This window comes from Gastrolobium bilobum, unplaced genomic scaffold (assembly GCF_033153095.1).
Source record: "Gastrolobium bilobum isolate Gb01-03AN ecotype WA unplaced genomic scaffold, APGP_CSIRO_Gbil_v1 utg14936, whole genome shotgun sequence".
Classification (NCBI taxonomy): domain Eukaryota; kingdom Viridiplantae; phylum Streptophyta; class Magnoliopsida; order Fabales; family Fabaceae; genus Gastrolobium; species Gastrolobium bilobum.
Window position 1 is genome coordinate 12,361 of NW_026898693.1, and position 22,692 is coordinate 35,052.

General features: G+C 35.2%; 3 protein-coding genes across 7 annotated transcripts; 2 read left to right on the forward strand and 1 right to left on the reverse strand.

The window, feature by feature from the left end:
* Positions 1–1,635: 1,635 nt before the first annotated feature.
* LOC133318457 (BIIDXI-like protein At5g11420) lies at positions 1,636–4,857 on the forward strand. Of its 2 annotated transcripts, none has more exons than XM_061520459.1 (3): positions 1,636–1,709; positions 2,694–3,194; positions 4,331–4,857. In XM_061520459.1, exons 1-3 carry the CDS (start codon positions 1,637–1,639, stop codon positions 4,855–4,857), a joined length of 1,101 nt encoding a protein of 366 aa, XP_061376443.1. In that variant the 5' UTR covers position 1,636. The 2 variants fall into 2 exon arrangements, with proteins under 2 accessions (XP_061376443.1, XP_061376444.1); XM_061520460.1 differs by having other exon boundaries at positions 2,700–3,194.
* Positions 4,858–6,896: 2,039 nt separating this feature from the next.
* Positions 6,897–13,398, forward strand: LOC133318422 (peptidyl-prolyl cis-trans isomerase CYP95-like). Of its 4 annotated transcripts, XM_061520412.1 has the most exons (15): positions 6,951–7,018; positions 7,118–7,172; positions 7,392–7,480; positions 7,614–7,662; positions 7,783–7,807; positions 7,927–7,975; positions 8,469–8,507; positions 8,627–8,744; positions 9,534–9,661; positions 9,856–10,213; positions 10,564–10,682; positions 11,337–11,541; positions 11,631–12,344; positions 12,434–12,505; positions 12,715–13,398. In XM_061520412.1, exons 2-15 carry the CDS (start codon positions 7,165–7,167, stop codon positions 13,028–13,030), a joined length of 2,289 nt encoding a protein of 762 aa, XP_061376396.1. In that variant the 5' UTR covers positions 6,951–7,018; positions 7,118–7,164; the 3' UTR covers positions 13,031–13,398. The 4 variants fall into 4 exon arrangements, with proteins under 4 accessions (XP_061376394.1, XP_061376395.1, XP_061376396.1 ...); XM_061520410.1 differs by lacking the exons at positions 7,614–7,662; positions 7,927–7,975 and having other exon boundaries at positions 6,897–7,018; XM_061520411.1 differs by lacking the exons at positions 7,614–7,662; positions 7,927–7,975 and having other exon boundaries at positions 6,897–7,018; positions 11,340–11,541.
* Positions 13,399–16,137: 2,739 nt separating this feature from the next.
* Positions 16,138–21,974, reverse strand: LOC133318468 (CRC domain-containing protein TSO1-like). Its single transcript, XM_061520475.1, has 12 exons — positions 21,885–21,974; positions 20,912–21,066; positions 20,236–20,797; positions 19,949–20,098; positions 18,782–18,986; positions 18,415–18,550; positions 18,255–18,329; positions 17,996–18,170; positions 17,818–17,916; positions 17,654–17,720; positions 16,940–17,120; positions 16,138–16,822 (listed from the first exon to the last, which is right to left on the reverse strand). The coding sequence occupies exons 1-12, from the start codon at positions 21,972–21,974 to the stop codon at positions 16,138–16,140; spliced, it is 2,580 nt and encodes an 859-aa protein (XP_061376459.1).
* Positions 21,975–22,692: the final 718 nt, after the last annotated feature.

Sequence of the window (22,692 nt, forward strand, 5' to 3'; positions counted from 1 at the left end):
GAATGTTGGTGGAGAAGATAGATATGAAGAGTGAGAGAAGAGGTGTGAATTGAATGGAGGGGGTGGAGAAATATATAGAGCACACATGTGACGCCCAAAAGTGGCGTCACATTGTGCAGTAGATGTGTAATTTTTTACAAAACAACATTAAATGTGTAATTATTTAATTTAAATACATTATTTTAATTTTTTTTGCCATAAAGTCAGATTTTTAGTAAAATATAATCGAATATAATTAAGTTATAAATAATTGTAATTGATTAAATTTATATATTTTATTTTTTCTTCAAGGCATACTTATTCTATTTTATTTTATTTAAAATAAAAAGTACAATATAGGACGGCCTGTAGGCTTATAGGCCAGGCTTTGTTAAAGTGGGCTTACGGCCTATTTATTAAACAAGCTTTTTCAAGGTCCAAGCTCGACCTATTTTACAAAATATACTAGGTCAAGTTTGACCTGACGTAGACCGAGTCGTAGGCCCCTGTAGACCGGTCCGATCTAGTTTCACCCCTATTTACAACAATCCTAAGTCTATTGACAGCTGCACAATCAATTAAATAGACTAAACTAATTCCTATAGGAGGAGAAGCACAGAAAAAGGACACAACTTACAAAAGCACAAATATGGAAAAAGTATAATCTTGTTTTCACCATTTTTTACATATTCTTAAAAATAAAAAATAAAGTGACTTTTTTTTATAATTAATAATAAAAGTATATCAACTAAAAATAAAAAATAAAGTAAATGAATCCGAATAAACTCTTATTCAAAATTTCTGTCAGAGACTTACCGTCGATTAACGCCTGATGTACAATACTTTTACATATACAGAATTAAAATCAGAAGGCTCTTACATTAAAACCCTCTTTTATAGATTTTAAATAAAAAATTTATTTATAAGGGGAGATTTAAAGGCTTGCAAAACAATTTAGGGAGATTCTTTATCGGGATTGAGCAGGATTCAAAAGTAGTTACACTTTTTTTAGGAAGAAAAATAGCACCGAGTTATATAGACTTATAGCAATCGATAAACTCTTTTTTTTAATTATTATTAATTAAATTTTTGGTAAATAATAATATTATTTTACTTAATCAACAATCAAGTGATCGGAATGCTTTCGCCTTTTAGAATTACGCAAGTGATTTCGGGCTTATACTCGGCGTGAAGGACAATCATGTGAAGTGACATAAGTCATAAAAGAACATACAAGTACTATTATTATTTTCATAAATCTTCACTAGAAAAGAGACGTGTGTGATTGGATGTGTAATATCTTAATTACATATATATATATTTTTATCAACTTTCATAAATAAAGCAAGAAAAATTTCTTAGTTTCAAAATGCCTCAGAATTTTTCTCTCATAAAACATCCAAAAAAATTTCATATTCGGTTCATATTTTAATGCAAAAGAACGCAGGGGCAAAGTGGTCAACAGCGACCAAGTGAAGTTGAAATGGTGAAGACAAAACATTGAATGGCATATTTGATATTTTACTTCAAATGTAAGTCTGTTATGGTAAGAAAGCATGCATATAAGGGCCGTGCCCATACCCTCCCCTGCTACATTGCTTTGCTCTCTCTTTTTTCTTCCATTTTCTCATTTCTTTATCCCAAAGTTGAAGCCAACATGAAGGGAAGGTTCATGTTTCTGTCGGTGCTCTTGTGTGCCACCTTTCATCTCTCCTTCTCCTTTAAGGACGGTAAGCTACAAATTTATATATACGTAGATGTGTATATATAATATGTGGGCAACTTACGGTACTCTAATTATTACACATAAAATACTAGCTATCTAATTTTATAGACTTCAACATCTCAATCTTCATCATCTTTCCTTAAACACTCCCTTTATATATCCAAATCAATATGCTAAAGGAAGCTCTTCATGTTCATATATTGAGCTCTAAAGTTCTCAGGCCAAAGTATTCAACACTAATTAACAATTCAAGGGGTGAGTGAATTTGTTCTAGTGTTATTCCATCATTTATGAATATGTGATCTGCACCCTCATTGATCTTTCTGGTTGGATGAATCTTTTCTCTTCCTTAGACATTAAATTATGTTGGGGGGTTAGTGTCCTATGAGGGTGATATGAGTGTCTGCACAACTTTCATATTTTGGGGACCACTTTCCTAGGCTATGCATAATGCATGCAGGATGCTCTGGAAATTCACATGGGCTTGGTATGCTTATTAGAAGTGGACAACGTGCTGCACACCACCACATGACATCATTTAAATTATTTTTGAAAGACACTTTACCATAACTAGCAACTGCCCAATTTTGGCACAGTGCTGGTGGTAGTATTAGATTGTGGACGACTAGATTAGATTGCATTTTCAATTGGATTTCGGTTCCAAAAATCTTTGTTGCTGATTTGCAGCAATATGGTCCAATGAAATAAAATAGTTTGTTATTTGCTTATTGTAAGATATCTCATTGGCGCATGTGATCTGAGTAAGTAGGGGTTAGAGCATATGTTTGATCTTCTCCAGTATTACTTTTGGGAGAGATTTAAATTAAAGTCTTAATACTAGACTTGTCACGAGTTGGACCAGTCGCGAAGCGATGAACTAATTGAAATATTTTCAAAAAAAAATATAAATCAATTATATTTATTGCATTATAACAATATGATAATACAAAATTCTATTATTGTCTCAATAACAAATTAATTGGTGCAGGACTAGTGGCAAATGGGAATTTTGAGTTGGGGCCAAAGCCATCTGATCTGAAAGGCACGGTGGTGATTGGTGGCAGCCACGCCATACCGGAGTGGGAGATCTCTGGCTTTGTTGAGTACATAAAATCAGGGCAGAAACAGGGTGACATGTTGCTTGTGGTGCCAGAGGGAGCATATGCGGTGAGGCTTGGGAATGAGGCTTATATTAAGCAAAATATAAAAGTGATAAAGGGAATGTACTATTCTATCACGTTTATGGTAGCACGCACATGTGCACAAGAGGAACGAATCAATGTGTCTGTGGCTCCAGATTCAGGAGTGATCCCAATACAAACATTGTACACAAGCAGTGGTTGGGATCCCATTGCTTATGGATTCAAAGCATTATACAATGTGGTTGAAATGGTTATCCATAACCCTGGAGTGGAGGAGGATCCAGCTTGTGGCCCCCTCATTGATTCTGTTGCACTCAGAACTCTCTACCCTCCTAGACCAACTAACAGTAAGTTTATATATATATATATATATATATATATATATATATATATATATATATATATATCTCTTCTCTTTGATTAGATGAAATATTCCTTAATACCATTGCTGAATAGCTGAGTTAGAGAGCTTAATCATAACCATATAAGAACAAAAACTAACAACACAAGAAAAAGGAATCTGGATTAATACTTATAAAGGCAACTAGTTAAATACATATTGACATGTTATGCTTAGATGTCGGGCAATAAATCCTTTGGCTGTGGTCCTATGTTCATAGTTCGCCATAGAGATAGGTTGGTAGGATGTTATGATCACATTTATGAGAAGCAATTATGCATTCTATCCCTATGAAACTTTTTTGGAGCTATAACGAACGTCTTCAGAGATTTAAACAAAATGGTATCAATATTATTAGTTTTAAATAGAAAAATATAATTTTCAAAACAAGTATAAAACATCAATTGATTATAAAAAATGATTAATGTTTATAATGTTGCAAGAGATAATTTTATTTCCTATACATATATAAAAGTTTGTGGGACCTATGTTTTTTTTTTTTTTTTTTTCTCTTCTTCTTACATGAGCTCGCATGTGCCCCACACATTTTTATGTGTATATAGGAGATAAAATTATCTTCTATAATATGATAAACACTAATCTCTTATAAAAATGTATTAACTATCCAAAAAAAAAAAATGTATTAAAAAAATGCGTTGGTAGCACTTTCCTTAATTCAAATTCAAATGCTGCCTGACATGAGAGTGGAACAGTTGTTTTCTTATTACTTTATTGCTTGTGTGGTATGGGAATCAGTTCAGTGTTCAGTACTTACTTAACTAGCTAGGAGAAGAAAAGGGTTCCAGTTTCACAGAACATTGCTTCCCTTTAAAGATAAAAATAAAAATAAAATCTACAGAAAATTAAATGCCTGTCAATATATATAGGAAACTTAAACGCCTATATGGGACCATACAAGCAATGAAAGTTCACAATCCACAGTGTTTCTTCACTTGGGTGACTATTTATGTACAATGTACCTTTTAACTTTCTTCTATCAATTGAGAATTTCATAGCCATTTCACTATAATAAATTGACTATTCATCTATATGTTGTACTAATATATATCTCATATTTCTCAGAGAACCTATTAAAGAATGGTGGTTTTGAAGAAGGACCATATGTGTTCCCCAACACAACTTGGGGTGTGCTAATCCCACCCAACATTGAGGATGACCACTCTCCCCTACCAGGATGGATGGTGGAGTCCCTAAAGGCAGTGAGGTACATAGATTCTGAGCATTTCTCAGTCCCAGAAGGCACAAGAGCTGTGGAGCTTGTAGCAGGTAAAGAAAGTGCCATAGCACAAGTGGCTAGAACCATTCCTGGCAAAACCTACGTACTCTCATTTGCTGTGGGAGATGCTAGCAATTCCTGTGAAGGGTCTATGATTGTGGAAGCATTTGCAGGCAAAGACACTATAAAAGTGCCTTATGAGTCCAAAGGCAAAGGTGGGTTTAAACGTGCAGCCCTTAAGTTTGTGGCTGTTGGCCCAAGAACACGTGTTATGTTCCTTAGCACATTCTACACCATGAGGAGCGATGACTTCTCTTCGCTGTGTGGGCCTGTGGTTGATGATGTCAAGTTGCTTAGCCTACGTAAACCATAATAAGCGTATTTTGGGTCTGTTATTGAGCGTGAGTCTATTGAATCGAAATATATTATATATGGGTTCCGAGCCTTTGATTTAATATATTGTTACTTGGGAGAATTTTAAGATACGTGAGAGGTGCTAAGTATGCTTTTCATTTTAATATGAGAACAAGTGTGTACATCAAATAATTTTAGTATATGTAGACGTATAGTATACAGTAAGGTGTTTCTATGACTATGAATCCGTTCATATGTTCTGCACAAATAAATGATGGGAAACAAATATAGATTATTCATGACTTTACTTTTATGTAATAAATAAGAGTTTGATGTTAACTACTTGTCATTTTTACTGATATGAAAAGATATTATCAAAGTATATTTGTATATTAGAATTAAATTTGTAAATTTCATAAACTAATTCAAAAGTTGAAGATAAGATTTTAGTTGCATATATTTGTATTTTCACTAGGTAGTATAGGACTAGGGGTTCTCCTTGTCTGGTCGAGTAAGAATGAATAAAGATGTCAAAAGTGGCTTTTAGAACCTAGAAGGCTTTCTTGCATCCAAGATACATACAAAATTGTGCCTTTATAATAAATGACGGTAGTTCAGTTAGTATATGGGAGCTCAGCAGGTAAGGATGAGAGTATATATTCGATCTTCCCTAGTATCATCTTTGAAAGAGATTTAAAACCTTAATTCTAGACTCACTCTGAATTAGATTAGTCGCGAAACGATGAACAATAGAATTAATATTTCCAAAAAAAAATAAAAAAATTTGTGCCTTTCTTGAGTGCTTGTTAGTCCGGGGGATGCTTTATATAGAAGAAACGATGCTTTACCTAGACATACCTAAATCCACATTCACAAGTCGATTCCCCAAATTTCTTCATGAATGAGTTTAGGTGGCCCATGTTCTTGGAGAAGCTAACAATCAAGTGCAAAGGATATTTTTTTATTTTTTTGGGAATTGATCATTTCATGTTAAAATTTCATATTAAAGGATCATATAAAATTTTGTATCAATTTTTTTCTCCATTAATATTAACAAATTAAGATTAGATCCCATATATTTAATGCAAATTCACATAAATTTTTAATATGAAAGAATCTATTCTTTATTATTTTTTCACAAACTTTCTTATTATATCTTAGATTAAATTTAGTTCACTCGCTTAAATACAGACATGTAATATGGAACTGACAATTAATTTAGAATTTAGATTTGAGTTTTGATGAATTTATTTGGACTTACATTTTCTGTATTTTGATGGATAATTTTAAGAATATATTTTAGTGAAATTAAATTTTTATACTTTACTAAATTTATATATATGTAAAAAACAAAAAACTAAATATCAATTTAATTCAAATCAAATTAAAATTATATTTTAAACTAAATTGATTTTTAAAAATTAATTAAATTATTATTTTCCTCAATTAAGTTAAATTAAATTGAGGAGCAGGGACAGTGTAGTAACTTCACGCTCCAGAGGAAGCAGCTATGCTCAGCTCCTTTGTATATAATAAAGACCGAGGTTTTGTTCATTTGGATTAATACCTTTCCTTTCAGTGGCTCAGGTGAGCTCAACCTTGTCGTTTTATGCCTACCTACATTGCGTTTCATTCCATCCCTATGCTTTGTGGATTCTAGCAAGGGTTTTAGGGTTCCACCTTAATCTACTGTCTTTTCATGCTCTTTATTCCAATTTAGTTGATTTTATAGTCAATCCTTGCTTTGCCTCTTGCCGATCTGGGTTTCTTCGTTCGATTGATGGTTATAGTAAATTCGTTATAGAGTAATGCAACCCATAATTTGTTTCTGCACTTACTTTGGGTATGGGTGTCTGTTATTTGCTGTTACCTTGTTTCATTAGGGTCCACTGTATATTTACTCTGTGAAGTTAAACGTGAATTCATGTATATTTTGGATAACTTGTCTTGTTAATGATTGAAAGTGCAATGATGAAAGGGTAGTTCCATTGTGTAACTAGAATTGGTGTTTGTTTGCTTATTGATGAATGGTTGTGTGTTTGTGTAATGATGGTTTGTTACTTCAGATCAGTGGTTATGTTGGTTTGAAGTTTGGTAAGACAATGGCAAAGAAGAAAAATCCCCTGGTGTTTATGGATGTGTCCATAGATGGGGATCCTGTTGAAAGGATGGTTTTTGAGGTACTTATTCTTCTTTATACATTTTTATTTTTATACGATAGATGCATGCGTTACTGTTTGCTATATTCGACCTAATGATTGGTCATGTTTTGCTCTCAGCTCTTTTATGATGTAGCTCCGAAGACTGCTGAGAATTTTCGTGCACTATGTACAGGTAATAAATTTGATTTGCATGAAAAATTCCTTCAATTTTGGCATTTTCCTTGCAAAAATTCCATGTAACATTACTGTTACTTATCCACCGACTAAACAAGTTCTTGGATATGTTTATGCATTTTGCTTTCACGAAATGTGCATTAAAATTTGTCTTCATAATCAATGAATAACTGATTCCTCTCCCCTTTTCCTTTGAAATATTTCATTTTATGTTCAGGAGAAAGGGGAGTCAGTCAAAATTCTGGAAAATCACTGCACTACAAGGGTTCTTTCTTCCATCACATTGTAAAAGGCTCCATTGTGCGGGTATGCTGATATTGTTTCTTCTTACATTCTTGATCGTTCTTTGGTAGTTCTGTATGTGTCTTCTCATATTTGTGGTTGAAAATGGCTTAGTAGTAGTTCCTCTTTTAGTCAGTTACTCTTGTTTATTCTGTAGGATACAGGGCTGATGGTCACGACTGCTTTTCTTGTGATATAGTTTTAAGGTTGTACTTGCTAAGTTATTCATCGTCATAATTCTAAAAAGCCTCGTGATGACTAAACCAGTTTTGTATGCATTGTTGTCATTTGATTATGTGTGTTAATGGTTGGTTTTCCTTTTGCAGGGTGGTGATTTTGTCAATCGAAATGGTACGTATTCTGTGGATACATTGCCTACTTTTATGAATTATTTCTCCAGTTTTTGAAGGTTGCAATTTGATACAAGATATGTAGTCACTTTCTTTATGTTTTATCATTTGATCATTCAGTTGTCCGAGTTGCAAGCCTTGTTCCATTTTCATGTTTCGTGTGACAATGGTAATTTCTTTTCTAAGCCAATTAGGAAACTGAATAATAAAATTCCTTTGCATGAACACAGATTGGCCTGTCATTGAGCGGGGGTATGAAAGTGATTTGAATTTCTTATTTGGGTTAATTTTTACATATTGCTATAGCTATACTGTGGCTCTCTAGTACTATTTTCAAAATTATAGCCATACTATGGTTTGCTTTTTTATCTGCTTGTGAACTTCTTCATCTGTTATCTTCCATTTTTTAGATTATTTGTTGAAATCATGTCATATTATTGTTGTTCTTATTTACCAATTTATCTTGTGCCAATACAAAGCAAAAGGAGTCCTCAATCCATGTAGCCTTTTCTTTTTAGTTATGTGGCTGAACAGTAAGCTTGTCTTAAAATCTCTTAACCTCATTGATGGTTATCACTTATTTTTTGTATGGCATCCCAAATACAGCATGTGTTGTACATTATACTATACTCCTGCATGACATTTTCCTGTGTGTTTTGCAGGGACTGGTGGAGAAAGCATATATGGTTCCAAGTTCCCAGGTGAGAATGCTAAGTTATGGTCTCAAGCTCATATTCCACAGTATGAGTATTGTATTGCGTTCAAATTATGTCCCAAAGTTTGTGTAGTTCTTAAAAATTATCGTTGTGATTTATTTCAGATGAGTCACCTAGGCTGAAGCATGATGCTCCAGGCCTTCTATCCATGGCAATTACTGATCGTGACACTCTTGGTTCTCATTTTATCATCACTTTGAAAGCTGATCACCATCTTGATAGGTTTGTTTATCTGGTTCACTCCTACTGACATTTAGTATTTGAAGTCCTGTTTGGATGAGTTTATTTTCAGCTTATTTGAGCATATCTACTGCAATAAGCTCTTACGAAGTATTTAAGTACTGTTTGGATGATCTTATTATTAATATCACTTCTGAAACCCATATAAGCTTTCTTAGGCTTAATTTTATAAGCTAAAAATTAAGCTCATGAATAATAGCCATGGAGAAAGCTAAGCACAGTTTAGGGAGTAGCTGTTTTTATAATAATTTGACTAAATTAACCATAATGAATTGACAAAATTGTATTTTTGCTTAAGTGTTTCTCAAAGCATATATTCAAATGCTATTTGGATTATTTTAGATTGCATTTCTGAAACCATCATAAGCTGTTGCGGGCTTTTTTATAAGCTAAAAATTAAACCTCATGAATATTAGCCATGGAGAAAGCTAAGAACAGTTTGGGGAGTAGCTGTTTTTATAATGATTTGACTAAATTAAACATAATGAATTGACAAAATTCTGTTTTTGCTTAAGTGCTTCTCAATTCTCAAAGCATATATTCAAACACTATTTGGCTTATTTTAGATTGCACTTAAGGCAATGGGGCTTAGTTAGCATGATTCACTCAAACAAGTACTTATTTAAATTATTTATCGAAATGGGACTTACTCTGTGTTCCATTTATAAATTGGGTGGGAGGGAAAATATCCTGGCGTAGACTCATTGTTTCTGTGAGTGGTACTAAATGCTCAACTTGCTTATCTTATTCGGTTGTGGGGTCATTCTGCAGGAAGCATGTAGTCTTTGGCAAGCTTGTGCAAGGTCATAATATATTGAAGAAAATTGAAGATGTGGGTGATGAAGAAGGACATCCAACTGTAACTGTGAAAATAATTAATTGTGGTGAATATAATGAGGGTGAGAATTCCTTAGCCCATTTTGGTGAATACTAGGTTCTACCCGTAACTCGAAGATGATACTTAAATACTAAATCATCTGTTGAACATTTCATTTCCAACTCTTTAAATTCCAAAGCATACTGTAGTATTAAATTCATTTTTCCAACTCTTTAAATATATTTCATCTGTTGATTTGAATCTTTATGTTTGTAGATGGAAAGAAGATAAATAAATTAAAACTAGGAAGGGATGGATCTTCTGAAGCCCATAATCATGAAGCACGACAGAAGGTGAAGCACAAAAAATCTTCAGGAGACAGAAGGAAAAGGAGAAAATACTACTCATCAGAATCGAATAGTACTTCAGATTCAGACATGGAATCTTCAAAAAGTGATAGTGATTCTGACTCGGATGTGTCTTCATCATCTTATACCAGTTCCTCCAGCGACGGCAGGCAGAGGAAGAGAAAGAGGTCCAGGAAAGATAAACATCGACAAGGAAAAAGAAGAGATAAACACCGAGACAAGAGACGAAGGAAACGAGATAAAAGATCAAAGCATAGATCAAGAAGGTATTTAATCTGATTGAAAATTTGGTTTTTTTGATGATTTATGGACTACAGATTCCGGTCGTAGTTGCTTGCTTGTGAAGAACTTATAATAGCCACTATAGATATTGTGGTCTCAAAATTCATTGTATTCTAATAGTATGTGAAAGAGGCAGCCTATATGATGTGTGCTGCTTATTTGTATGAATATCATATTTATTAAACTACATGAATTGACCTGCATCCATTGTGCTCGACCAGACATTTTGAGTGCATTGAAGGGGTTTTGATTTTTTTTTTTTTTAATGTAACAAGTCCTACATGGTTTCAACGATTTTTGTGGTTACCACTGAGATTCTGTTGTGTGGTGTTAGGGAATCGAGCAGTCTTACTGATTCAGATAGTGAAAGTAAGAGTGACAATAGCTCTGATAGCAAAAGTCTTGATGCTCAAGGGAGAAATCAGAAGCATAAAGATCATTCTCAGAGAAATGGTAATTTTGAATTCATTCAACTTTTAGTTCATTGCATTTATGTGATATAGTTTATCCAAATATATTACATCAGCTTTTACCTTTACTTGTCTCCGACGGAGCAAAATTCTTAAATATAAGCTAGAAATTTGCAACGGTCCTTTGTTCTTCCCCCTTGGGGCCCCCAGGGTGGTGGGTGGGGATTGTTGATTATGGGCCTAGTTCTGGGTTGCATTTTACCGAGAATTTTATGACCTGAAAAAATGAAGTCAATCTAGGACCAATTGTCTGATATCTACTTGGAGGGAGAGTGTGCTTTCTGATTTGGCTAATCTTGTACCTTTCTCTTGATAATACTATATTCGTGAGTACCCCCCCATTTTTTACCTTCCTTCAGTTGTTCATCAATTGTAAGCTAGGGAAGAAGTCGTCTAAACTTTGTCTTTGAATTGGAAATATAAAGTAAATGCTATTTGTATGAATAAAATTGCTTTTTCCGGTCTCTTTTGGGTCTGTCATGTAGGTCACTTAAATGTAGCTTCAACAAAGTTATAGCTTGTGTAAGTGGACTATGCTATTGCAAAGATTATTTTATTTTAGTTTTTTTAGTTTTGTTCTTTGGGTAGTGTGTGTAATGGGTCATGTCTTTCCTTCATCTTTCTTCATATCTTGCAGCAGCTGAAGTTCAGTCTCCCTTAGTTGTAGAGAAAGAATTACCTCCCATGCATCTTAAAAAGAGGGAGGAAGTGGGTATGCTAGAGGAGGAATTCTCAAAGGAAAATGGAGAGCAGCATAGAAATGGCATTGGGGCCAACCACAGATCTGACAGAGGTGAAGAGAGGCAGCCTGACGTGATGGATGATCATCCAGGCAAATCTAGGTCTACTTTCCAATCTTGTCACACCTCAGTTATTTCTTATGCTTACCATTTCTTCCAGATCTGGTATTTTATTAAAAGTTGATGAGCAGGAGCCGAAGCATGAGTCCTAAGCAAACCATGAGTAAGAATATATGTACTAGTCCAAAGAGTGAGAGCAAAAGCCCAAGCGTTAGTCCAAAAAGGAGATTGAGCAGAAGTCCTGTTAGAAGCATTAGCAGGAGTCCAAACAGCAGAAGCCCAGTGAGGGGCCGGAAGGAGAGAAGTATCAGTAGGAGCCCTGTTAGAACTCGTGATCATGAAAGTGTAAGTAGAAGCCCCGTTAGATCTCGCGATCGTAGAAATTTCCGCGAGAGCCCTGTAAGATCCCTTTCTCGGAGTCGCCGGAGCTGGAATTCTCCCAAAGCATCATCACGAAGAACGGTCAGCAGAAGCCCTGTAGGAGTGTCAAGAAAGAGCCTAAGCAGGAGTCCAATTAGATCATCTGCCAGAAGCTTAAGCAGAAGCTCCGGCAGGGTCCCTTTGAGAAGCATTAGCCAAAGTCCAGTTAGAGTGCTTAGCAGAGGCAATCGCCAGAGTTATTCTAGGAGTCGTAGCCCTGTCCGTCGGGAAAGGACACCTCATGGGAGAAGTTTGTCAAGGAGCGTGTCTCCTGATGCTTCACCAAAACGTATCAGAAGGGGAAGAGGTTTCAGTGAACGATACTCTTATGCTAGAAGGTATAGAACGCCCTCTCGGTCTCCCGCGAGGTCATACCGCTATAATGGAAGAAGTGACCGCTATAATGGAAGAAGTGACCGTGACAGGTAAACTGGTAGTTGTATATGGTTTCTAATTAGTCATCATACTGAGGTGGTATGGAGAGAGTTACATGTCGTCCACTTTCTGTTCTCAGATATTCAGGTTACAGAAGGTACTCCCCTAGGCGTTATAGGGGCCCACAGCCACGTGGAAGAACTCCACCAAGGTTTTTTTTTTTTTTCAAACTTCCTACAACTGCATTTCTTAAATTTTCTTAGTAAATCTTGTATTAGAGGCATGATTTATTAAGAGTACCTCTCGTAATGATTTGATTCGTTGTTACTACACTTTCTGATCCCTATGCCACTGATTAATAATGATAGCACCATGCCCGGTGAATAGAGTGCATATGATTATGTGAAAACCTATATTTAGGTACCGAACCAGGAGGAGCAGGACGCCATCTGTATCACGTAGCCCACGTTACCGAGCTCGACGATATAGCCGAAGCCGTAGCCCAGTTCGTAGTCATTCACCGGTTGATCCTCGTTCTCGGGCCTCTCCTCGTGCAGAGAGGCACATAGCATCATCCCAGAGCAGGAGTCCATCACGATCCAGGTCTTCAGTGGAATCACAATCTCCACGAAAAGCAAGCAGAGGCAACATGTCAAGGTCATCGTCTGGAAGCCCAGCTGGAAAGAAAGGCCTAGTCTCTTATGGAGATGGTTCTCCCGACTCAAGCCAAAGGTGAAATGCTAGGTCAGGAATTTCTAGTGAAACCGTCACTTTTAATGAGCTGGAGGCTTCTATTTTTAAACTTCACCTTTTGCTTTGCTTGCTGGAATTCGTCAATGTTACATGTTTCCTTTATAAACCAAGGTTTTAGGTCCTTTTTTTTTTCCTTTCGTTTGTTTAATTGAAATGTCATGTTTAAAGACGATTACTAGAATAAGTTAAAGACGACTATACATGTCAGACTAGAGTGCAGTTTTAGTTGTGTATCTGAGACAGGTCGGATGTGGTATTACATTTGAGTTGAATTTATGTAGAATTTTGACCTATACGTTTTGCGGGTTAATCTAATGTAGGTGTGAAACTCTTGATTTGTATTTTAATATATTGGAGGTTTAATAACTGGGTAATTTGTGATCTCTAACTTTGTTTAATTTTGTTTATATTAGTTTTTGTGTTTGAAATATCATATGTTCAAAAAAAAAAATCTTTAGATTAGTTTGTGTTTGAATTATTTTTTCTAAAAAATTATTAAAGTAGAACGTGCACTTGATCTTTTTTATTTCGCACTTAAAGTATCATATTCTACATTCGCTTCTAAACTTGGTTATAATTCGCAGCTATCTTATTTCGCACTTGATATTGGAATGCGAGCTTTGTCGCAGCTATATTATTCATACGAGAAAGGTTAAAATTTCAGACAAGTTACTAAATGGTGGTAGCTTAGTTGGTGCATGGGAGTTAAGCAGGTGGGTTTAAAGCCTTAATCTTGGACTCGTCCCGAATCGGATTAGTTGCGAAACAATGAACCGATTGGAATATTTAAAAAAAAAAAATTTAGACAAGACGTGTTTGGGAAAACATGCATTGTTGCGGAGATTTTTTTTAATCAAAAGTTTTATTTTTTGAGTTGTAAAAAGAAGTTACTTTTTTATTTTAAAACTAATTGATGAAAACAAGCGTTTGATTAAAGCTTATGACTATTGAATTATACTTTTTGGTTCAGACTTGAATAATTTTAATCTTTTATTGGCTGCTGCCCAAAGCTTGTCATGAAGTATGATTCCATATCTTTTAGGCGCCAGGCCAACCCTAACCTTATGGTTCAATGCTGGTTTTGTGTCTACTCTCTGGAACATTTTAATAATCAAAATAGCATTACATGACGAGGATATCAAAGAATTAATTTTGCACATAGTTGTTCAGTTTTTAAGGAGCTCCCATTGCCCAAGATTTTTTGAAAAGCCCTACTAGTCATCTCCCAAGGCACTAGAACCATCTACATTTAACTAGTCCCAGTACTCAGCATGGAAAGTCCAATAAATGAGTTTCTGTACCCTTGTTTTCCGAATTACTCCCCACCCCCCTGTCTGAAGCAGATCATTTGCTTCAACTACTTTGGCTTTGTGATAAGTAGCATTGCGGAATAAGTTTGCTTCAAATGTTAATCTCTCTGCAAACCTCTCTTGAATTCTATGGCTACGTAAGTTTGGGAAGGCAATGAAATGAAGTGGACTTTGATAGGCCTTCCTTTTCTACATATCCTCCTTACCATATTAAATTTGAGTTTGAGTTAATTAATTTGTTTTGCTGTTCTCTTTGTTTAAATGCTAATATCATTTTCTCTCCTTTAGCCTTATTATTCTTATCTATTTTTTAGTTTTGTTTCTGAATTTTATAATTTCTTCCATAATAAATTGTAAAACAAATGAAATGTGGTGCTGAAAAATATTAGTAAATTCTTTATTTCCATCCTTCAAATATGTAAGCATCGTCACTTTGGTACTTTGAATATTTATTTAATTAATTTAGTCAAAATAAGACAATAAAGTTTTCTTATTTTAGTCCATGAAATTAGTGTTTTAAAACATGCGTCGAATCGGCCAGGTCAATCGAGATTTCGATGACCCAGTGCTTTCACTGGTTCGAGCTGGTCATTGATTCGGTCATGTAATTTAATCGGTATCAATTCAATGAACCAATCATCATGACCACTTGAATCCCTTTGTTTGAGGATCGGAAAGCTTACCATTTGATTACTTTTATTTGTTGGACATAATATTTATAATTTAATATTTATTATATATTATTTTGAAATTCGGTTAAACCACTAATCCCAATACTTCAACGACTGAGTTAATGACGGCGTCGAGTTTTAAAATACTGCATGAAAAATTAAGTTGACATCATTTAATCATTTAATATTAAAAAATATCACCAATTCAATTCTTCAATAATGAACAAATTAACATCAATTTAACTCTTCAATACTAAGAAATAACTTTAATTTAATTCTTTAATCTCAAAACCTATGCACAATTCAGGAACTAGTTGATATTAACCATTTTGTAGAAATTAAAATAATGTTAATCAAATATTTCATAGATTAAATAAGGGGAATGTGATTCTCAGCAACCCCAAGGCAACATCATTTTGGGATTTAAAATAAAAAATAAAGGGTATTTTTGATAACTCACGAACCAATTAAGTCATTCTTCGAATTTTGAAAAAAAAATAAAACAAAGACAGATGGCGATTAATTCCTTGAATACCACAATTTGGAAATAGTACCACATATCTTGCGAACAAGAAACGGCCAAGGCGAAGTAGGAGCCCAACAAACAAAATGCTAGTATCGATTTGCAGCAATATGTATTATCAATCAATTATGTGCTCAATGAGTGAAGTTTTATTTAGCCTAATTAACATGACCAACTTCCCTTTAAGAATGAGACTCCATTTGAGAATATGCAAAATAGCATTCATACCCAAAGGGGGGAAAAGAAGAAGAAAATTTTGTTCCAAGAAAAGACCCACTAAACAAAAACTTTAAAAATGCTTAAAAATATAACGGAATGCTACACATCGGATGACGATGTAGTCATAACTTCAATTTTGCATTGATAGTTCACACAATAAGTCACCTGGGAACCTGTTTGCCACAATCAAGAAAAAGTATCACTAAAATGGTAATGTTCTAAAACATTTGAAACAAGATAACAAGAAAACAGAGCTTTGTCAACATACCCGTACCAGAGAAGATGCCAACCATCATACCAGATTACATAAACCTTCTGTCTGTATAACACTTATATTAAGGGCGTCCTTTAGCTTGGGCATTGTCTGTCACTTGCTGGCTTTGTTACCCGAATCCTCATTGCCATTGTCTTTGGAATCCATGCAAGGGGTCAATGGTGGGAAAGAAGGTACAGCTTGCAATATAAATTTCCTGCCACTTTTGAAGCCTCCTGAGAAGCTTGACCCAATCCCGCGTAGATGACTGTGGGGAGGAGAAACTCGCTTTTGGTTAGGGGAATTTGCTTTCACAGGCTTGATAGGTGTTGAAGCTTCCTTCAATATATCAGGAGTTTCATCTTCTAGAATGCCAGAGAGCCTGCCATCTGATTCAAAACACTGTAAATATGGTGTTTCATCTACTGTAGACCTTGGGGTAGTTGGTGAACCACGCCAACGAAGAGAGCCGCCAGATAAATGGCGAATACATCCATGGGAGAGTCGGGCTTGTGGAATGTTTGTCCACTCATTTGTCTTAGGAGAGAACGATGAACCACCAGACGTTGACTCATGCTTCGACAGAGGACTAAGCTGAAGTACGTTAACAACTGAATTACATTTTGGTGATGATTGATCCAAAATGTTGTCCACATTGTTGCAATCAACTTGCGAATCATAGGAGGCAGTTCCTAACATCTCATTTGTTTCCAAAAGAGCAAGACTGCTGTTTAAATTTTCGGAAGATTGAGAGTAATTTGCTAAAAGAAGTCGGGATTTTCCAGCCTCCTTGCCTTGGCTGGACAAATGGAGAAAGGCCAATCAAAGTTCAAAGGCAGAGTCGTTATAAATACTCAGGATTATAATTTTTTTATTCTATCAAATATAGAAAGATTTATAGTGAAAGCAAACTTACTCAGAGCATTGTAACGATGGCGTTAGAGGTGAGAGGCCGGGTAGATCATACAACTCTGTTTTTAACAAATCTGTCCTGCTTGCCACCATTTCCAGTTTAGAGTGAAATGTGCTATCTGATCCTTTTTCAACACTGCTGGTCACCCTTTCTCTTCTAAAAGCATGCTCCAAGGCAACAGAATCTGAATTTGAAAAACGAGTATTACATTAACCAACATTCTTAGCTGCATATCTTAATAATCTGTGTCCTCTCTTCCCGCATGCTTTGGCATTCAAATAAATTCACGGTTATAATTTTAATCATGCTTGAATTAATCGGTGAGATTTAAAAGTTCCTTCACAACAAACGACCAACTCCAAAAGTGCATTGCAGATTCTTACGGGCGCCATAAAGCAAAGGAGTGACATTTGTATGACCATCATGACCAAACATATTCGCTAGCAAGCCACCTGGACTTAGTGGTAGGTGGGGTTTGGGTTGAGGTTCTTGATTCAATACCAAATATCACTAAAAAAGCAAAGTTGTGCTGGTCTCAACACTTTTCCTTAGCAGGATGAGTATTGAGTAACATCAAAACCTCCAAATTTCATCTCATATCATTTCTATTTATCAGACAAAAATTAAATTATATTTTCCGATGCAATAATAATTTAAAATAGCAATTCATTGTTATCAAAAAAAAAAAAAATAGCAATTCATAATGTAAATTCTAACCTTCTTTTCTGCCAAAGACATTCTTACATCCCTCACATCGACATCCACTGGAACATCCAACTTCAGCCTTTTTCAAATATTAAAAAAATGGTGTTAACAGCGGACACGGGAGATTAAACTGCTGAAATGTTTAGAACGCATAGAAATGGACATAATATACAAACCTGAAAACATTCACAATATTTTTTCATACACATTGACCTTTTGCAATTGCAACCTCTTTTGTGCCTTGCCGATGACGGTGTTGTCAGATTCTCATCCTCCTGCGAAGAGCACTTTAAACAATCAATTCACTTCTGAAACCCACAAAATAAATAAAAGCAAAATATGAGGATCTTATACCATATTATTTGACGGAGTTTCGGCGGTAATCTTGGGAGCAAAAGCATTTGGATTACGGGATTGAATTTGTAGCTTTGTCTCAACAACCTTATCTTCATGTTCGTGTCTATTAAAGCAGCCGTGGCAAGAACAAGGTTCGGTACAATACAATCCGGCAGCAAAACAATCACAATAACTGCGAAGCACTCAAATTAAAATACATAGATATTGCATATATCATATAAAGTGACATATACCAAAACATACATAATTTACTTACAGCTTCAAACATTTACTCTTCTTACAGTTGCACCGTTTACAGCCATTTTTATCAGTGGTGATTGATGTTTTCTTCCTAAAAAGCAACACAAAATTTGGTGATACAACAAAACATATCAAGAATAAAATTATGAACTATGAGAAAGATCACAAGAACTAACTGTTTCTTGCTGGGGCTAGGTTCGTCAAATTCCTTAGGTCCAGCATCTGGAGGGCTTAGTTTCCTGTTATCATAAGCACTTGCAGGATATAAAGCGGCAGGTTCTATCAAGCTAGAAGACTCAGAGATGAAAGAATCTGCAGTTATTGAAGCATCAATTTCATGGCTCTCATTTCCAGTATCAACTAATGATTGGCCATCCGTATTTGACAAAATTAAGGATCTCTTCATGCTCTCCACTTTAGGTAAGCTTATTATTGAAGATGTGGATTTCATCCCCCGTATACCATCTGATAATCTCATGCCTGTAGTTGCAGCACTACCAGCTGGCATAGCATATATGATGCTATTTAAATGCAACCCAATACCTGATGGCTTGGGACTTGTTACAGGAAAGTTTCCATTACCTCGTTGAGGAAAAAAGGAAGTGATAGGTTCGGACAGCTTGACCATTTTTATTTCGCTTGAAGTTGCATTCATTTCCATATGAGACTTATTATTTCCAAGAGCATTGGAAGCAGTTTCCTCAAATTGTAGGCAGCGTCTACGAATGCCATGATGCTTTAGACTAGCCTACATTGACTGTAATAATTATTCTATTGCACAAAGAAAATCTTTATAGACTCAAACAAACAAAAAGACAAATTCCTGATAATCAGGCAACATTGTCCTATGAAAATTCTATTATAAATTAGTCATTCACAAAGTAGATCATGCCACTAGAACGCAACAGTCTCATACGACATGACTTAAATCTCTTAGCAAGCAAATTATTGCGGAAAAGTCTCGGTTCAAAATATTTTCAATGTTCAAAGATATTTTCATGAATATATATATATATATATATATATATAATTTTAGGTTGAAAAAAAATCTTAGTTCTTATCCTAGGAGATACCCTAAACCGTCAGTCCATGATGTGATATCTCATCGGGACTCAGATTTTTTAACAATCTTCATTACCTGAGGAAATGCAATTACCACATATTCACAAATTTTCAAAGCTCCAAAGGAAAGAAAACTTAGTTAGCAGAAAAGTGGAGCGAAATTATTAACTGGAGATGTCTGATTACAGTTACCCATCTGCCAGAGATACGGAGTATACCACTGCTGCTAATTTTCTTAAAAAAGTTCCTGCCATGACGCATGCAAAGCTCCATAAACAAACTAGATCACCAAAGCATTAGATTTCAAAGAATGACTGTCAATAAAGTACATGTACTGTTCTCTTCTCTTGATTAGTGATATTTGTTAATAGGAACCAAATGATAAAAAGTAAAAAAATAGAAGCTCATTCAAGCCTATAATCATTGACCTTGAAAGAATCTACTCAGCTTAAAAGTATAGAAAAAGAGACATAAGACTCACGCCAACACTCTAGGAGAGAGAAAAAAGCATGAAAAGATGGCCAAATTCACACAAAAATTAACCTGCCTCCAGAGGACCACAATAAATCCCCCCCCCCCCCCCCCCCCCCCCAAACACACACACACACCAAAAAAAAAAACCACATACATAAAAAGTCTGATGTATACCTCAGAACCATCTTGCGAGACATGCTCTGCACCTACATGTGAGGTTGACACCATCCCGTTGCAATCTTCACTTTCGTTAACATCCGGCAGAGGATCACCCATCAACTGTGGTGTAGAATCATTATGATCACGTAGTTCATTTCCTGCACACTGAAGCTTAAAATTTTGAAGTTAAATAATAAAAGAAAGGCTGAAAGACATCTAGGTCACACTAATCATAGCTATAAATATTGACTGAATGCCCTATATCAATATTACAGATATAGACAGCAAGAACCTATGGTTACCTGGGGAAGTGAATCGTGACTATGTTGTTTCTCAAAAACATCTGCAGATAAATTGGACTCTAACTTTGGGTTCTCTTGAGAAGCCCTTTCAACATCTTTTTCCTCCCCTTCTATTTTTTCAGGTTCTTCAACGTATGCAAGCTTTTCTTGATAAACCTTATTAGATTCCTCTGACACAGGCAAAGTTTCTACTGCTTTATCACCAGGACCATCTTTCCTATCAAATTTTAATATAATTTCCTTTGACTGAGTTATTGACTGAATTATGTCACTTAGCGATTCATCTGCATCAGTTGATTGTTCCACATCTGGGTTGACTGAATAGATTTGATCAATATCCCCAGGATCAGCCAAATATTCATCAACAGATGGTGGAGGACTGCAGTGTTGGGTATTTGCATCATTTTTTATGTCAAAATCCTTCTGAGTGTCAGTTATAGTCCTCTCCGGCAGTAGGTGTTGAGAATTTGTTTTCTTGGAATCACCAGGAGCTTCAACAAGACTGTTGCCTCCATTATCACTTTGAGATATTTCTCCACTGGGTAACCGAGTGCCTTGAGGCCTGATATGGACAAATTTTGTCAACAATCAGCTTCTCTCCCAAAACATAAAATAAAATAAAAATAAAATAAAATAGAAAGAAAAGAAACACACACACACAATTTAAGTCACAAACCTTTCCAAGAACTGTGTTTCACGGTGACAACTAATACGTGGTGATTTGAATACATGAGGTGGAGAATTGAGTCCAACAAAACCTTGTACCCCATGACAAGCCTTGACAGGCTTTATTGGAGATAAAGTGTTCACAAAACTAATAAAGGGGGATTCCTGAAATTAAAAAGGTGATACGTGAGATTCATTCATTATTCACATACTGCAAATGAAATGAAACAGTCCGAAGTTACCATAAGCTAACTAAATAATGCTGTAGACGTCTTTAAACAGAAAAAAGATGATTCCAGAATCAGGACCAGGACCAGATGATGATAATCAATGTGTGGCATCACAATACATACATGCAGCAATCCTCCAAAGTCTATTAATACATACACAATTGATGGTCTTTTATTTCTTTTTATCATTCATTTTATGCAATAATAACACAGTAAGGGTTCATAAACTTTAGAGAGTAGAGCATCATCATCAAATCAATTAATAAAAAAAGCCTGCAAGGAAAAAAAATAAAACAGTAAGAAGCAATGCCTGTGAATTTTAGTAGTGATGGGTTTGTAAGAGGCATGACCAAAAGAAAATTGATTTACTAATCCAATCATATGAGGTAGGATTCACAAACCATTAAACACTATACATATTATTAATTGCAAACGAAGTGAGATCTTAAACAAATATCATTTTCCGATTTCCAAACAAATTTCTTCCAAGAATTCATTCATTAAATGAACTGTTCAACGAGAAAAGAAGAATTCCACCACAACACTCAATTCCAGTGAGTCAAAACGGTACATTACCACCCTAAATTCTGAGATCGTTCAAAGCCCTAAATTAAAGTAATTAATCAGAATCCATTAATCACTGTAATAAAAAAAGGGAAGTAAAAAAAAAAAAACGAAGTCAAAAGAGGAATGAAAACAAACGTACAAAAAAAAAAAAAAAAAAGTGAGTGAGGAATTAAGAAGTGAAGTTACTTGAACTGGAGGAGATTCCGATGAAGAAGTGTTGACGGTGGAAGCAGAAGAACTGCCATTGTTCTTAGAAGGTTCAGGTGAATCCATCATCATCACAACAATTTCTCTTCTTCTTCTTTAACAAATCACTCTCTTCTCTCTAATCAATAATGCAACTCACTCACCACAATATTTAGATTTTTTTTATTTTTTATTTTTTTACTATCAGTTCAGAAGAAAGAGAGTGTGTGTGTGTGGCGCGTGAAATGTGACTACCATATACGTAGGGTGCATGAGCGGGCATTTAAAATGCGAGCGGGAACACACTTTCTTCACTTGTTTGGGCCGGGCCGGGCCGAATCTCCCCTTACTCTGTTTTTCTTGTAACTGCGTAAGAGTTAACCTTCGAAATAAGGAAATGGATCTCTCAGGTGTGATTTAACATAATTATGTTATGTGGAAGGATCTTAACTATTAATAATTAAATTAACGGTGATGATTGTGTAACTTCCTATCCTTATATTTTTTTCTCTTATCACCATTAAGTCACCCACGTATGATTATGATTGTCCCACATAACATGGTCATGTTAATTAGCACATAAGAAAATCCACTCCCTGTTAATAATGAGATAATGACTACTCAACACATCTTCGTTCCTGGAGGATCAATCAATGTAGGATGGTAAGCTAAATGGAGTCTAAGGAAGAAATAGCCACGAGTAAGAGATTACTTGGCAAAAAGAGAAGAGGCTCAATAAACTTGATTCCGCGTGAAATTTTAGGAAGAGTTACTTATACACGATAAAATGTTTTCGGCTCAAACAGAA